This window comes from Notolepis coatsorum (genome assembly GCF_963971535.1).
Source record: "Notolepis coatsorum genome assembly, chromosome: 9".
NCBI lineage: Eukaryota > Metazoa > Chordata > Actinopteri > Aulopiformes > Paralepididae > Notolepis > Notolepis coatsorum.
This window is the reverse complement of record NC_140173.1, coordinates 130,435,303-130,453,245: the sequence shown is the minus strand read 5'-3', so window position 1 is coordinate 130,453,245 and position 17,943 is coordinate 130,435,303. Positions and strand designations below refer to the sequence as shown.

The 17,943-nt window shown below is 42.1% G+C and overlaps 1 protein-coding gene across 1 annotated transcript in view; it reads left to right on the top strand.

The window, feature by feature from the left end:
- The window catches only part of LOC311234184 (coiled-coil domain-containing protein 6-like), a 73,154-nt gene extending 56,250 nt beyond the window's left edge, over positions 1–16,904 (top strand). Inside the window, exon 9 of the mRNA XM_084321306.1 lies at positions 15,602–16,904. Within this exon, the coding sequence (XP_084177432.1) occupies positions 15,602–15,793 (192 nt within the window). The 3' untranslated portion in view covers positions 15,794–16,904. The remainder of the gene's footprint in view (positions 1–15,601) is intronic.
- The last annotated feature ends 1,039 nt before the right edge of the window (positions 16,905–17,943 follow it).

Genomic DNA, 17,943 nt, shown 5'->3' with positions numbered 1-17,943 from the left:
GTTCATCCTGTGTCTAGTATGTTACATAAACATCAGTTATAAAGACTGGTGGGCGATATAGAGGAGGACCTCACATCCCTTCATTCAAATGCATTGTATCTTTCTGGCCCTTCATTCCTGTTGCCCTGTCCATTCCAGTAAATAAATGGGGTTGATTTTTACACAGATCTATATAATACCTATATTGTTTAGGGCTGACCTCGACTAGTCGAATAGTCGACTAATCGATCGAAAGGAGCCGTAGTCGACTGTCAATCGCTCAGCCGAATGCAAAACTCAAACTCTCATATATAGATTAGGCAGAGAGATAGACCTCTCACATATAGAGACTAGGCAGAGAGATAGACCTCTCACATATAGAGACTAGGCAGAGAGATAGACCTCTCACATATAGAGACTAGGCAGAGAGATAGACCTCTCACATATATAGACTAGGCACAGAGATAGACCTCTCACATATATAGACTAGGCAGAGAGATAGACCTCTCACATATAGAGACTAGGCAGAGAGATAGACCTCTCACATATAGAGACTAGGCAGAGAGATAGACCTCTCACATATAGAGACTAGGCAGAGAGATAGACCTCTCACATATAGAGACTAGGCAGAGAGATAGACCTCTCACATATAGAGACTAGGCAGAGAGATAGACCTCTCACTAGGGATGCCCCCCGGACCCCGGTTTTAAACGGGAACCGGTACTATATTAGAAAATACCGGAGTATTTATAAGCTCTGACGTCCTCGGTACTGCTATCGATACTCTAGAGAAATTATTATTATTATTATTATTATTTAAAAGTTGCGAACGATCCTCTCTGTCTCTGCACGAGAAGCGAGCCGCAGCCAGCGAGTCAATTATTACACACACTCCTCGCGAGTCGCTCGCTAGTGCTACACATAGACATCCGGGTACTACATACGGGTACTCCTTAATGAAAGTCCCCGACGCCCCGTGCTATAGCGCTCTGCACACAGACAGCAGCTCTGCATGCACTGAGTCGTGATCATGGCGGATAGAGCGAAGCGTTCTAAAGTATGGATATACTTTACAAGGGTCAATGCCGACAATGCACGTTGCCACAAGTGCAACAAAACATTTGCCAGTAAGGGTGGCAATACGAGCAAATCAATTTATCAAAACATCTGTTGGCAAAACATGATATTAGTGTGCAGAAATGCGCGTATTCGACTGCCTTGCGCGCAGTGTTCCATCTGCATCCACTGCAGCCGTAACCGTAAGCCAAGATACGGAGTTGCCTAGGCTAATAACGAATTATTACAAATAGGCTAATAAACAAAACAATTGTTTAGCTACAAATACTACAATCTAAACTTTTTATAGATCGTCAAGCTGAGGCGTCAGCCACTATGTCCCAGGCCAGTGAGCCCAGGGCCACCACATCCTCCCTCTACCTCCCTCCACCACCCAAAGTCCTTTATCCCTAGCAGCTAGAGGAAGGATGACAGAGGATAGGGTGAACCAGTGTCACAGTTCTGTTAGCCTTTTGCATTTGTTGTTTATTATAAAAAGTCTATAATTCAGAGTCAGACACATTTAAAACATTGTTGCTGCTGTTGCTGAAGAAATTATATTAATTTATTATATTTATTTATAAAGTTATATAAAAGAACATTGCTGCTGCTGTTGCTGAAGAAATTATATTTATTTATAATACTTATTTATAAAGTTGTATTTATAAATAATAAAGCAATGTTGATTCTGTTCTTAATTAATTGTCTTTTTTTCTTGCAAAAAAAGAACCAAAAAGAACCGATAAGAGTATCGATAAAGTACCGAACCGTTAAGCAGTATCGATAAGAGTAGTAGTATCGATAAAATCCTAACGATACCCATCCCTACCTCTCACATATATAGACTAGGCACAGAGATAGACCTCTCACATATAGAGACTAGGCAGAGAGAGATAGACCTCTCACATATAGAGACTAGGCACAGAGATAGACCTCTCACATATAGAGACTAGGCAGAGAGATAGACCTCTCACATATAGAGACTAGGCAGAGAGATAGACCTCTCTCATATATAGACTAGGCAGAGAGATAGACCTCTCACATATATAGACTAGGCAGAGAGATAGACCTCTCACATATAGAGACTAGGCAGAGAGATAGACCTCTCACATATAGAGACTAGGCAGAGAGATAGACCTCTCACATATAGAGACTAGGCAGAGAGATAGACCTCTCACATATATAGACTAGGCAGAGAGATAGACCTCTCACATATATAGACTAGGCAGAGAGATAGACCTCTCACATATAGAGACTAGGCAGAGAGATAGACCTCTCACATATATAGACTAGGCAGAGAGATAGACCTCTCACATATAGAGACTAGGCAGAGAGATAGACCTCTCACATATATAGACTAGGCAGAGAGATAGACCTCTCACATATATAGACTAGGCACAGAGATAGACCTCTCACATATATAGACTAGGCAGAGAGATAGACCTCTCACATATATAGACTAGGCACAGAGATAGACCTCTCACATATAGAGACTAGGCAGAGAGATAGACCTCTCACATATAGAGACTAGGCAGAGAGATAGACCTCTCACATATATAGACTAGGCAGAGAGATAGACCTCTCTCATATATAGACTAGGCAGAGAGATAGACCTCTCACATATAGAGACTAGGCAGAGAGATAGACCTCTCACATATATAGACTAGGCAGAGAGATAGACCTCTCACATATAGAGACTAGGCAGAGAGATAGACCTCTCACATATAGAGACTAGGCAGAGAGATAGACCTCTCACATATATAGACTAGGCAGAGAGATAGACCTCTCACATATATAGACTAGGCACAGAGATAGACCTCTCACATATATAGACTAGGCACAGAGATAGACCTCTCACATATATAGACTAGGCACAGAGATAGACCTCTCACATATATAGACTAGGCACAGAGATAGACCTCTCACATATATAGACTAGGCAGAGAGATAGACCTCTCACATATAGAGACTAGGCAGAGAGATAGACCTCTCACATATAGAGACTAGGCAGAGAGATAGACCTCTCACATATAGAGACTAGGCAGAGAGATAGACCTCTCACATATAGAGACTAGGCAGAGAGATAGACCTCTCACATATAGAGACTAGGCAGATAGATAGACCTCTCACATATAGAGACTAGGCAGAGAGATAGACCTCTCACATATAGAGACTAGGCAGAGAGATAGACCTCTCACATATATAGACTAGGCAGAGAGATAGACCTCTCACATATAGAGACTAGGCAGAGAGATAGACCTCTCACATATAGAGACTAGGCAGAGAGATAGACCTCTCACATATAGAGACTAGGCAGAGAGATAGACCTCTCACATATAGAGACTAGGCAGAGAGATAGACCTCTCACATATAGAGACTAGGCAGAGAGATAGACCTCTCACATATATAGACTAGGCAGAGAGATAGACCTCTCACATATAGAGACTAGGCAGAGAGATAGACCTCTCACATATAGAGACTAGGCAGAGAGATAGACCTCTCACATATATAGACTAGGCACAGAGATAGACCTCTCACATATATAGACTAGGCAGAGAGATAGACCTCTCACATATAGAGACTAGGCAGAGAGATAGACCTCTCACATATAGAGACTAGGCAGAGAGATAGACCTCTCACATATATAGACTAGGCAGAGAGATAGACCTCTCACATATAGAGACTAGGCAGAGAGATAGACCTCTCACATATAGAGACTAGGCAGAGAGATAGACCTCTCACATATAGAGACTAGGCAGAGAGATAGACCTCTCACATATAGAGACTAGGCAGAGAGATAGACCTCTCACATATAGAGACTACTAGGCAGAGAGATAGACCTCTCACATATAGAGACTACTAGGCAGAGAGATAGACCTCTCACATATATAGACTAGGCAGAGAGATAGACCTCTCACATATAGAGACTAGGCACAGAGATAGACCTCTCACATATAGAGACTAGGCAGAGAGATAGACCTCTCACATATAGAGACTAGGCAGAGAGATAGACCTCTCACATATAGAGACTAGGCGGAGAGATAGACCTCTCACATATAGAGACTAGGCACAGAGATAGACCTCTCACATATAGAGACTAGGCAGAGAGATAGACCTCTCACATATAGAGACTAGGCAGAGAGATAGACCTCTCACATATAGAGACTACTAGGCAGAGAGATAGACCTCTCACATATAGAGACTAGGCAGAGAGATAGACCTCTCACATATAGAGACTAGGCAGAGAGATAGACCTCTCACATATAGAGACTACTAGGCAGAGAGATAGACCTCTCACATATATAGACTAGGCACAGAGATAGACCTCTCACATATAGAGACTAGGCAGAGAGATAGACCTCTCACATATAGAGACTACTAGGCAGAGAGATAGACCTCTCACATATATAGACTAGGCACAGAGATAGACCTCTCGCATATAGAGACTAGGCAGAGAGATAGACCTCTCACTTATAGAGACTAGGCAGAGAGATAGACCTCTCACATATAGAGACTAGGCAGAGAGATAGACCTCTCACATATAGAGACTAGGCAGAGAGATAGACCTCTCTCATAAAGTGTCTGACTTAACACTTTGAATGCCAGCGACGCGTTTTGTCGTTAGTTCATGCCGACCTTTGAATGCCACGAACGCTATATAGCGTTTGTTTGTCGTATTTTTATTTATTTATATTTGAATTCATATTTCATCAATCGAGCCTCAGGTTAGTGCTGCAGAGTCTCTCTGAGCTCAATTGGGAAGATACCGCCCCCTATCGTCTCTCCCTGTGTAACTGCACCCCATTAGTTTAGACTGATGAAGGGGGGGGGGGGGCAGTTTCCTCATTTTACTTTTCCGTCAAGCCAACTGAAGAGACCCAAGTTGATCGCCGGCCCCAGAACAGCGTGGATTATGTATTTCCAGCACCCAACGCTGAATCAATAAACGCGATCGATATTTGGAATGGCGATCAGGAATTGGAATAATCTTTTTGGGTATCATCTGATCTGAGGTTACCAGTCTTGGGATAATCAGAGCTTTTTTCACAGATATATCAACGTGTCCCATATGTGTGTGTGTGTGTGTGTGCTCGCTGATCAGGAAATAAGATAATCGATTTTTCAGCCCGCTTCTATAGCGTGCATAAGTACTATACTATCGATAATCTAGCGTTTATTTGAAAACAATTCATAAATGGGCAGAAAAATGACCGTTTTTGTGTATGCCAGAATATTCCAGTAAATGCCGTTTGTCACGGAATCTTTATATTTTCCTGAAAAACGAGGGCTTTTCAAAATGCTATAAAACGGAAATGAGGCGAGTAAAATTTTTTTTTTTTTTTTTTTTAAATAAATATTTAAAAATATATATATATCCGTTTCGACAATGTTGACTGCACAAGTCATTGATAAGCGATGGGCAGATTAGACACATAGCCATAATTTAAGACAGAGATTATGCGTTCACAACGCTATCATTGAAGTGGGTGCTGGCATTTAACCACATTTTACCATGTTCACCAGTATCAAAGTGTTAAGCACCCCCCACAGCCCAAATGGAATGATATTTGGCAAACTTTGGCCAATCAAAGTCGACTATACAAATCCTTAGTCGGGGACAGGCCTAATATTGTTATATTGGTACCTCGTAACATAACGCGCTTAAAATGTATCAGATGAGAGTTGCACCATACCCATGCGCCATTGCCCGACTTCCAACAGGCTGTACCTTGATCTGTTAATTTAACAATAGATGAATCATTAATAATATGAGATTATGGATCGTCCATAAAAAGTCCTGTTAGATTTGTTTTTGTCTTTGTTGTACTTTCAGTTGTGGCTAGGACGGTATCTAGGGAGGATGTTGTTGGTACTAATAGCCATGTCATGCTAGCTTACAAAAGGGAATATTGCTCCAAAGTTGAGAAACTTTGATGTGAAAATTGTAGGGGTGTAACGATGCATCGAAATGCATCGATCCTCCTAATGTGACGATTCAACTGCATTGATTTGAAAATGTTAGAATCGATTAAAATAAAAAAAAAAAAATTTAATTTTTATTTAATTTTTTTTTTATTGACCTTAGTCCATTCATGTTTTGTGAATCAGTTCCCCCAGCCACATTTGTGTATTCAAAATGTTTTGGGGAATTAACTGATGATGTCCAATGATGATGTCCAATAAACAGCTGACTTGCATTATCTCATGCATGCATGTATGGTTTGTTTGTCAATTGGTAATGTGAAACAAAACTGGACCAAAAAACGTAACTGTTCCTCGTATGGATTCCAGATCTTACAAAACACTCCTGACCCAAAACCTACCGACCTGCCGGCATTTTCTTTTTTTAATAAATCGATTATACAGGTGCAGCTCAATAAATTTGAATATCGTGGAACAGTCTATATATTTAGCTGTATTGATGCAGTCATTTGTGCAAAAGGAGCCCCAACCAAGTACTGAGTGAACATACATGAACATACTTTCCAGAAGGCCGACATTTCTATATACAAAAGAAAAATACATCTATTTAAAAAAAATTATTGGTGATACAGAATTTTGGGCTTTCATGAGCTGTAAGACATAATCATCAAAATTAAAACAATTGAAATTGAAATATTTCACTTTGTGTGTAATGAATCTAGGAGAGTTTCGCTTTTTGAATTGAATTATCTGTTAAAAAAGCCTGACGATGTGCATTGGGCCACGGCTCTCTGACGCCTTATTTTCTGGGTCTTTGCCTGAAAAGTTTGGGAACCCCTGCCCTAATGTAATGTCAATCTGACATTACAAAAAAATGCAATCCATCTAAATCAGTGTTGCTAATCATTGACATATGCTAGCCTGTCTTTTTAACAATAATTTTCTTTCTTTGTAACAAAAATTTTCCTGGTGGGGGACCCCCAGACCCCCCGCTTAAAACGTGGCCTGACTGGGGCTATATTTCACACTATATTTCCTGGCCTGAATGATTTCCCCAGTCCGGCCCTGGTTAAAAGCCTCCAATGCTTTTTTTTTTTTATCCACTTTTTCTCCCATTTTTCTATTTTTTCTCCCATCCCAATTTCGTATCATCCAATTCAACCCTCCCCTGTCACGAACGCTGTTTCTTGCCTCCCACAAGCCGGCTGCAATGTGGACTAAGTCATACATAGCACAAGTCCCCTCCGGTACTTGAGGTAACAGCAGTCGCATCTTTTCACCTGCACAGCGCGATCTCTCAGTGGCGAGGAGTAACACGTGGGAGGCTCACGCTGCCCCCGACACTTCCTGATTCTACTGCGCAGGCACACCAACCGACCTGTAGGAGTCGCTGTCCACAACGCCCGATCCCCACCCATCAGTTTCCCACCCCCTAATACGGCCAATGTGTATTAGTACGGACGACCAGCTAAACTGAAAGCAATGTGGAGCGCTGGGCTCGAACAGGCGAGCCCAGCGTCTCCAGTATTCGTGGCGAGCGCCTTGCCCACTACGCCACGTAGCCGCCCAAAAGCCTCCAATGCTTATTAGTGCATGTGCGTTTGAACGTTTGCATGTTTCAACCACCTCCTATAATACTGGGGGTCGCAGCTCTCTGACGCTGTTATTTCGGGGGTCGCAGCTTGAAAACTTTGGGAACCCCTGCTCTAGCCAATAGGCCTGTGACACTGGGCATGGGTGAAAGCGTCCGTGTCATCCTTGTTATTAGTTTAGCTGTCTGCACTGTTGATGTGTGTGTGTTCAGGGGCAACACAGTGTTCCCTGTGGTTGAACACACAGCCAGGTTAAGTGGGCTAACGATTCTCCCTTCATTTCACACCATCTCGCTTCCCTCCAACTCACGTAGCAGCGAAATACGACCTCCCCCCTCCGTCCGTTCCTCTTCTCTCTCCCCCCTTCTGTTACTCTCCTTATATAGTATTCTCTATCCCTCCATACCTCCCTCCCACTGTCCATCTCGCATGGTTGTACACCTCCTTTGCCTCTCTCTCTCCTCCCTCTGTAGTATTATCTTTCAAGTGCAATTATCTTTTATACCCCCCTGTTTATGTTTGTTATGTCTATTATGCCTTACTCTTGTTTTTATATTTAACTGTGTTTAGGACTGTTTTTATGATCTAGGACTGTGTGACACTGTTGTAACACTGTAACAATGACAATAAAGATCATTCCTTCCTTATTTCCATTCCTTCCTCCCCACTTTCCCTCCATCTCAGTGTGCAGACTGTACCGGTCAGCTAATCCCGGTTCAGCCCACCCAGGAGTTAACAGGCCCTAGTTGAGTCAAGTGGAGCATACGATCATACAGATTAATCTTGCCCCCCCCCCGCTTCCCCCTTCCCCTCCCCAAAAGGGCACTTCAACTGAAACCAATAGCTGCAAATAATGACTGACACATTCTCCTCTGGGCTGTCACCATGGAACATGTCTGTTTTTACACTCTTTCTTAACTCACTCACTCTCTCTCTCTCTCCCTCCTTCTCTCTCTCTCGTGTCAATAACAGTCACCATCACATTGATAGCTGCATCCTATGGCATAATAGTACATAGATAAAGGACTTGGCAGGGTTCCAGGCTATGTTCTACTGTTCTGCAGCCCGTCAGTCCTCTTCACTGAACGTTCCATGAACTCATTCTGGCCGTCTTCCAATTTCAATATCTCACGCTGTCAAAACATTGTACACTTTAGTAAAACATTTACATTTATCTACTGACAATAGCTGCCCCATAGATGTGTAGCTTTGTCTGCTTTTATTAGGCCCTCTGTTTATTTCTACACCTGTTTGTGTACACATCAGTTTCAACGTGTTTATAAAAATTATTTAATATATTATTATAATTGATTGCATCATCTTGGTCATAAATGCACATGTGGCCAAATTACGCTTAGTTTGTGGATGATTACTATTGTGATTATTGATAACTGCATAATGTTAGAATTACTTCATGATGAACACGATTTCACGATTAATATTTCCATCATTTTTATGCGTTAGAAGTCTGATTTTTAGACTAGCTTCTCTAAACGGTTCCAAGTGTCTAGAGAACATGTTCACCTTATTCATGCGTCCAACATATTGGTTGATGAGGCGGGAAGATGCAAAAGTGCCCATTCACTTCAATGTTAACACATTGAGCGCCAGATGGCGCTGTGGGCGTATGGCCGTTTGTGCCAGCGCTGTAATGCAATGGGGGTAGATGCCGGTGTTTGTAGTGCTAAAACTATATTAAATATTATAGCTATGGATCTAATAACGAGGTCGATTGTCGGTGAGTTTCTTCCGGTCAACATGCAAAAAACTGATAATTTTTTCATCCATACATTTCCGTTTTATACCGTGGTGAATATGAGTATAGTTTTAGAGTGATCCTGTGTAATCCCAGGAAACTCCGTCAAACATTGCTTTACTGCATTTCATTGTAAATCGTGCCATTTCTCGCCTGATTATTGAATCAATCTGAAGTCAACGCTAGATTATCTGTATTATGTTTCATCATGCATGCACGAAAGGGGGGGGGGGAAGCCGGCCCTCCGTGCTTTGATCGCAGCCAATGGGACACGGCCCACACACACACCACAGGCACATGCTGCGATCGCGGGGAAAAAATTATCGGATCAACGCAAGATTGATAATATATAGTCCTTACCTTGTCTATGATGTACTGCAAAAAGAATAATCCAATTACCTGATCGCCATTCCAAATACTGGTCGCGGTCGTGTGTCCAACGTTATCCACCAAAGAAAATGAATGGGGGGGGGGGGGGACGCCAATCGTTGTTGGCGTCCAACGATTGGCGGGCTATAACGAGTTAACTCGTCATTGGCAATTAATGTGTTAAGACTTGGCTATAAAACCACCCACTTCAAGACTCAAAATAATCAAAACGGCAGACAAAATAGTTTTCATATTTTGAAATAAATTAAAGTGAACTAGTCATTTGCTAATTTAAATGCTGCCATAGTGATCTAAGAAAAGAACGTCTTTAAAAAAAATATAATACAATTATATTATTTTGATGCGAGAATTACACATTTTCAAATTAAATTCTTAGCAGTAAAACATGGGTGTCAATGTGTCTCCTGGTTTTCCTACCCCAGCTAGATGGCAGTGACGTGAACAAAGCAACGTCTTTCTTCTAACTTGTGCTCACCTTATGTCTGTGAAGAGTCGGTAATGTATTTTAAGTAACACACAAAGGTTTTCAGTTTATTTGTTTTAATTTAAGTAAACATGTAGATCTAAATTACGGGTGCACTGACTGAGGTTTTAGTTCTATGCCAGTTGAATTGGCGCGCATACATTGGAGCTCTTGGATGAATGGAAGATGAGCTGTAGCCTTTAGCTTAATTAGCAGTTACTCACAGTACGGAGGCACTTTCCTTCCGTCAAACCCACGGCAGGTCTGCCATCCACGACCCACTAACCAATGTGACGCACACACACAGGAATGAATACATACACCACACCGACAACACAGTCCAACCTCTGACTCGACAGGCTTCGTCTTCATCAGGCACACTATGCTAAGTAACGTTGACAAACTAACACAAGACGTCCACGGTGGATACAAACACCGTAGTCTTCTCACACCGGATAGTTACTCTGTCCTACGCACTACACTAATTAACTTGCATACAGTTCCATTCTTCCATAGACGACATTATTTTCTTCAATAATGTTAAAACTGCAGGCTACATGTCTCCCTTTCTCTCTCTTAACATCAAAGGCCGCATCAGATATTTCTCGCGATTACTGACACTTGTAATTTTGTTCAGCATATTTCAGGTCCTACTCATGTAGCCGGGCATACTTTAGATTTAGTTTTCTCACATGAGTTAAACATTAAGAATGTCAACCTCTGGTCTATAAGTGTATAATTTTTTATGTTTGTTTTAACTCTGATGTGCTCCCTCATAACCAGATGACGCACAGACGTATAATTAAGCAAAATTCTGCAGATACATTTTCAACATTATTTGACTGATGTTCTGTCCAATTGCAATGAGTTAGAGTCCCTTGTGCAGTCTTTTCATGACCAATGTTCCACTATTTTGGACATAGTTGCTCCTTTTAAATCCAGACCAGCCTCTCGTACCAATTCTACTCCCTGGTTCAATGAGTCTATCCGCCGTTTTAGACGTCAGTGTAGAAAGACAGAGCGTTTATGGAAAGCCTCCAAGCTTGAAGTCCACAGGTTACATCTCAAAGAGCTTTTGATCCAGTTTAATGACATGATAAGGGATGCAAGAACTGCATATTTTGCTAATCTAATATCATGCAACAAGGGAAACTCAAGGGTTTTGTTTGAAACAATCAATACTATTGTTGCTCCTGTGCCATGTGTACCTGTATATTCTTATACTGACTGTAATAACTTTTTGAATTATTTTGTGGATAAGGTCAGTGGTGTTGGAGCAGGCATCTGCCCCTCATCCCTTTCTGCCAGCCTTCCTACCACTGTCTCTCCTCCTCTCACGTTGCTAGACTCGTTCTCTCCAGTCACCTTAGAGCAGGTTTCTATAGTGCTGCACAAAACGAAACCCTCTTTTAATCCCCTTGATGCTGTTCCCTCATCCCTTGACTCCTTGACTCAATTGGTCCCACAATTCTGTCAATAATTAACCGCTCTCTGGCATCAGGTTCTGTCCCTAGCCATTTTAAACATGCCATAGTTCAACCTCTTTTAAAAAAGGCTAACCTAGACCCCTCTCTTCCTGAGAATTATAGACCAATCTCCAAACTACCTCTGCTGTCCAAGGTGCTGGAGAAAATTGTGGCTGAGCAGCTTCTCATGGTTCTAGAAACCCATAATCTGCATGACCCATTCCAATCAGGCTTTCGGAAATTTCATTCCACTGAAACAGCCCTTCTTAAGGTTACCAATGACATTGTAATGGCTGCAGATGATGGTAAACACACACTATTAGTTTTATTGGACCTCAGCGCAGCCTTTGACACGGTTGATCATGTGGTTATGGTGCGTAGGCTCAATGATGTGTTTGGGATCTCTGGGTCAGCACTGAGATGGTTCTCATCTCACCTAGCTGATAGAAGCTTTTCTGTGTCAGTGGGTCAGTTCATGTCGGACTCTACCCCACTGTCCTGTGGGGTTCCGCAGGGTTCTGTGCTAGGGCCAATGCTGTTCTCCCTATATATGTTTCCCCTAAGCCAGATTATTAAACGTTTTAATGGAATATTTTATGAATTTTATGCGGATGACATCCAATTGCATTGTTCTTTTAAGCCCGGTGAGTGTAATCGTTTTTGCATTATTAATGAATGCATCGATGCCATCAAGAGCTGGATGGCTGATAATTTCCTTCAGCTTAATGCAAGTAAGACAGAAGCCCTCATTATTGCTCCTGACCACATCAAACCTCATGTGAGGAACTTAGGTGTAATTTTTTATTACTGTCTTTTAACAGCCATGTCAACCAGCTCACACGGTCATGTTTTTATCAGCTCAGAAACATTGCTAAATTAAGATTTGTTGTTTCTAGAGCTGAAATGGAAATTATCATCCATGCTTTTATTTCATCATGCCTGGACTATTGCAATTTAATTTGTACCTATCTGTGCTAAACCGCTTGCAAATCATTCAAAATGCAGCGGCAATGCTTTTAACTGGGACAAGTAGTAAGTAAGTAAGTAAGTAAGTAAGTAAGTAAGTAAGTAAAGTTTATTTATATAGCACCTTTCACAGACCAGGGTCACAAAGTGCTTCACATAGTAAAAACATCAATAAAATGCAAAAGATAGCAGCATGATAAAAGAAAATAATTAAAAACGTGAAAGATCAGGAAAAGCCAAAACAGATAAAGACATAAAAGATTTACATAGAGCATAATTCGCCAAACGCCTGTTTAAACGGCACAGTCTTTAGCTGCTTTTTAAAAGTGTTTACAGAGACCACAGATCTAAGGTCCAAGGGCAGAGCATTCCACAACCTGGGGACCACGGTTTCGAATGCTCTGTCCCCTTTTTTCTTCAATCTAGACAGGGGGACAGCGGCTGCGTTTTGGAGCATTTGTAGCCGGCCCAAAGTGGATGCATCGAGGCAAGTGAAAAGGGAGTTACAATAGTCCAGGCGGGATGAAACAAAAGCATGAATAATCATTTCCAGCTCTACCTGGGACACAACAGATCGGAGTTTGGCAATATTTCGTAGATGGAAAAAACGGGTACGTGTCAGAGATCTAATGTGGTGATCAAAGCGCATCTGCTGGTCAAAGATCACACCAAGGTTTCTGAGCTTGGGCCTCAGATTTGTTGAGAGGGTCCTCATGCATGTGGCAACTTCTGAGGTGACTTTTTCTGAGCCTATAATAAGAACCTCAGTTTTTTCTGCGTTTAACTGAAGGAAGTTGTTTGCCATCCAATCCTTGACATCAGTCAAGCAGTCAAAGAGGGCAGATAATTTGTCAGTTTGTTCAGGCTTGAAAGAGACATATAATTGGATATCGTCAGTGTAGAAATGATAAGAGACCTCTTTGAATTGACTAATGATTACTCCCAGGGGGAGCATGTAAAGTGCAAACAGAGTAGGAGCCAGCACAGAACCCTGGGGCACGCCACAGGACAATGGAGCAGTTTCGGATGTGAAAGTGCCAGTAGACACAGAAAAACTCCTATCTTGCAGATAGGAGGAGAACCAGTCCAGCGCACTCCCAGTGATGCCAGCCCACTACCTCAGCCTTTCGATCAAAATGCAGTGGTCGACTGTATCAAAAGCTGCAGTTAAGTCCAATAGCACCAGCACAGAACATTTTCCCTCGTCAGATGATGCCCACATCACCCCCATTTTATCCACTCTACATTGGCTCCCCATTAATTATATCGTGTCCATTTAAAAATTCTTGTTTTAACTTTTAAAGCCCCCTACTCCCCCAGTCGTGCACTTAGGTCCTCCCACCAAAATCTCCTGGTTGTCCCACGGACCCGGTTAATAACAAAAGATGACCGGTCCTTCCAATTTAGGGCCCCTACCCTTTGGAACACCCTCTCCCTTTCTATGCGTTCACTTGACTCCCTATCCACTTTTAAGGAACAGTTGAAAATGTTTTTATTCAGACAGGCTTTTAATTAATTCCTGGTTGTATACTTTATTTATTTATTTATAATTGTTTTGTTTTTAGGACTGACATTTATGTTGCACTCATATTTAGTTATTTAATTTTCTTATGTTATGCCTATGCTTACGATGTGTCAGAATTGTTTTATGTGTAGTGCGTTCCTATGTAACTGTTGCTATGTTTTCTGTGAAAGGTGCTATACAAATAAAGTGTACTTACTTACCTCTCTGAACGTGCCTTTCAATCTCCCCAACTATAAAGTAATTAACTATTACTTATTAATAGTGCAATAATCCGGGCGGCTAGGTGGTGTAGTGGGCAAGGCGCTCGCCATCAATGCTGGAGACGCTGGGTTCCAATCCAGCCCCCGGGCGTTGCTATCACCTTGGCTGGTCGTTCATACTAACACAATTGGCAGTGTTAGGGGTGGGAAAGCTGATGGGTGGGTCCTGGGCGTTGTGGACAGCGACCCCTACAGTTCGGTCGGGGCGCCTGCACAGCAAGGGTAGGATCTGGAGGGAGGTAGTGTGACCTTCCACACGTTACACTCTCCCGGTGAGAATCTGCGCTGCCAGGCTGGCTGCCGGCTGGCTGCACATGCGTCGGAGGAAAGCATGTGACAGTCTCCGGCCTCCCGGACCAACAGTAGGGGGGAGTGCGCAACAACCAGGAAGGGGGTTGGGAATTGGCATAACGACTAAACAGTGGGATGGGAGACAAATTGGAAAAAGGAGGGGGGGGAAGATACTAAAAAAATAGTGCAATAATCCGATATGTTAATAAGCTGTTGGTCTAAACTAAAGTAACAAAGTATCTATTTGCAGATTCACTCACAAAGTAACAACAATTGAGTACCGCAGACGAAGAACCAATTTGACATTTCCAGATTTTCTATGTAATTTCAAACTTTTATCTAAAGATTGTAAGTTAGAGTATTGTGTTCATTCATAGTTAAATACGGTAGAGGCTGAATACTTTCTGGTGATGTATCACATTCACACTCCCAAGTGATTGATTTTAAAACTGCACATTCAAAATGGATTTATATGGTTCTTCAGTGCAAGGGTTAATTTATGAGTGACCAACTAGAACCACAGTTTCTCCCTGAATATTCACAATGTATGTAATTACGCATGCAATGTAAAACTTTTTTTTTAAGAATATTGATTTTTGATTGATTATCATGGCAACGATCGAAGCTTGGAAGCATTTGCATCAGCCCTAGGAAAATAGGAAGGGACACACTGAAATGAGATGGAGGCCGACCCAGGAACAGCCTCAGGCCAGTCGGCTACATGCATAACCATCAAATATAAGCTGTTAATCACAACCATAAAACAGATGGCATACGTTTGTGGCGAGCTGTATGATCATGCAAGGCACGCAAGATAGGCTACAGTCATTCAGTGTACAGTGATCACCTGACTCATGTTGTTTTTTGTCTCGCTCTCTCTACCTCCCCCTTCTTCCCTCCCCCCGTACTCTTATCTCTCTCCTCTCCCAAACAGAGGCCCTCCCCAAGAAGAAGCACCAGCCCCGACAAATTCAAACGTCCGACGCCCCCTCCTTCTCCCAACACGCACTCAGGGGCCCTCCAGCCCCCTCTCCCCCCACCGGCCCAGCCCATGGTCCAGTCCATGTCGTCCCCGGCAGCTATGTCGCAGCACGCAGCGGTGCAGCCCCCCTCCTCCCAGCCTTAACGCCACACACACACACACCGCCGTATGCCATGACGCTACTAAACAGCAGCTTCCATCAATACCAGCCCTGGAAGTCCACTCTCTACTCTCTCTCTTACCAACTCCACAAAACAGCTTCGACAGTTTGGAAGAAGACAAAAAAAAGTACAAAAAAAAGAAAAAGAGCTGGTGGATCGCTTCCTCCCCCGAAGAAGCCAGTCACCCCGCCGACTCGCGCAGGGCGTCGCTCAACTACTCTTTAAGGAATGGACTGACCGAAAATAACCGTGCTTCTGGCATTTGTAAGCCGTTGATCTGTACACCTTTTTTGTCTTGTACATGTATGTTTATTTTTGTTTTTTAGTTTTTTTTCCTTTGCTTGGGACTGTTGCCGATTGGAATCGTTGTTGTGGCGCTTATGAGGTAGCACATATAACTATGTCTCATGGTGGTGTTTTCTGATCGGTTGGATGTCTGGATCGATGGATGGATGTATGGCTAGATAGATGGATGTATGGATAGGTAGATGATGGATGGATGGATGGGTGTGGTTAATCCTTTCCATGCCTGTACAATACCACACTTGATTGCAGTAATGTGCTCCACCCCGCCCCCACTCCCTTAGTCTCTAAGCAATGTAAGCCGTCGACTCCCCTGTTTAAACACAGCTTGTTAAGTCGATGTGTCTTGTATCATGACAAGACACTCACCTTTAATAAGGACTCACTCCATTATAGGGCATTGATCAAACGGTGAAGCAATGTTATGCGATTCTTTGGTTTCCTTAAATAATCAAAAAATGCCACACTGCTTCAATAGGAAAAGAAAACAACATGGAGGAGGATGGACACAGGTACATAAACCACCGATACATGTCACCTTTTGAGGGGCTGGAAATGTAGTCTGAGGAGTTACAATGTAGTCATGTACTCGCGTCTCTTCTCTGCTCTTAACTCTCAACTCTCTCTCCTCTCTCTCTCTGGTGTAGTTCTAGAAGCTTCGATCATCCCTATGGATATTCCTCATCAGAAGAAAAGTACTTAATGCTCTTTACACTAAATATACATACTGCTAAAACATTCTAAATGAATGGTACTGTTGAACTAAATTTCTATGTATGATTAAAGCTCTTGAGAAATAACCACGTTTGTGCTTTTTTATTCTATTTTTTTTTTTACTAATGACTTCAATCATTTCTAAATAGTACAGCTGGTACTGGTTCTACATGCCAATGTTCCTTGCCATAAGCAGTAATATAACGTGAATCATCTAATACTATTAGCAGGACACAAATGATCTCTGCAGCTCATCAGATACTTGGATGCCGTCTTCAAATAGATGAGCACTGTTCCTCATCCCTTTATAAATATTCAAAACTGACTTATTTCCCCCCCGTGAGTTTTCCTCTACAAAACCGCGATGGGTCATAGCAGCTGTGTAACTCTTGTAACATCTGTTCTGAGAACTCTTTGATTATACAAAGAGTTCTAGAAACAGACACATACAACTCGGGTCGGGTTTCACTCTGCCTCGCAGTATGAGGAAGTGGTTTTCCACTCGCTGTCTAGTCTAGGTAGATTGTGGGCGGGCATTAGCTACAACCACAGAGCCAATCACATCACTGTCAAACTGAATAGGCTGGAATTAGGCCAATCTGAATGAAATTCTAATATCAATGATGCAATTCACATGAAAGCAGGTGTAACATTCTTAAAAGTAAATTTAGTGTTGTGTTTGCTAATAAGAGTAGTAGCAGTAGGAAACCATGAGGTGTTAGGCTGTGATTTGTGTAACCAATTTATTGACTCGCTTCATCACAGGCACCTTTTTCATGAATACGTGACAAAAACTAGTGATGCTTTTTCAGATCACCTCTTATCAAGGTTTACATTTTTTTTATTTGACTGACCATTTGGTGTTAAAATTAAAAAGGAAGAAATGTCTCATTCTAATGAAATATTGACATTTGTTCCGACAAGCCCTAGTGTGCACACTGCACACAGAGAAAAAGAGTGCTCCACACATTCCTGTTTGCAGTATATCTCATACTGTGACATACTATTCAATGCAGGCTATTATATACACATTTATCTCCCTCCAACAGTATTACTTCATTGGTTGTAGCTTTACCACAAGGTATCCAAATGTTTGACTTGATGGGCATAACTTCC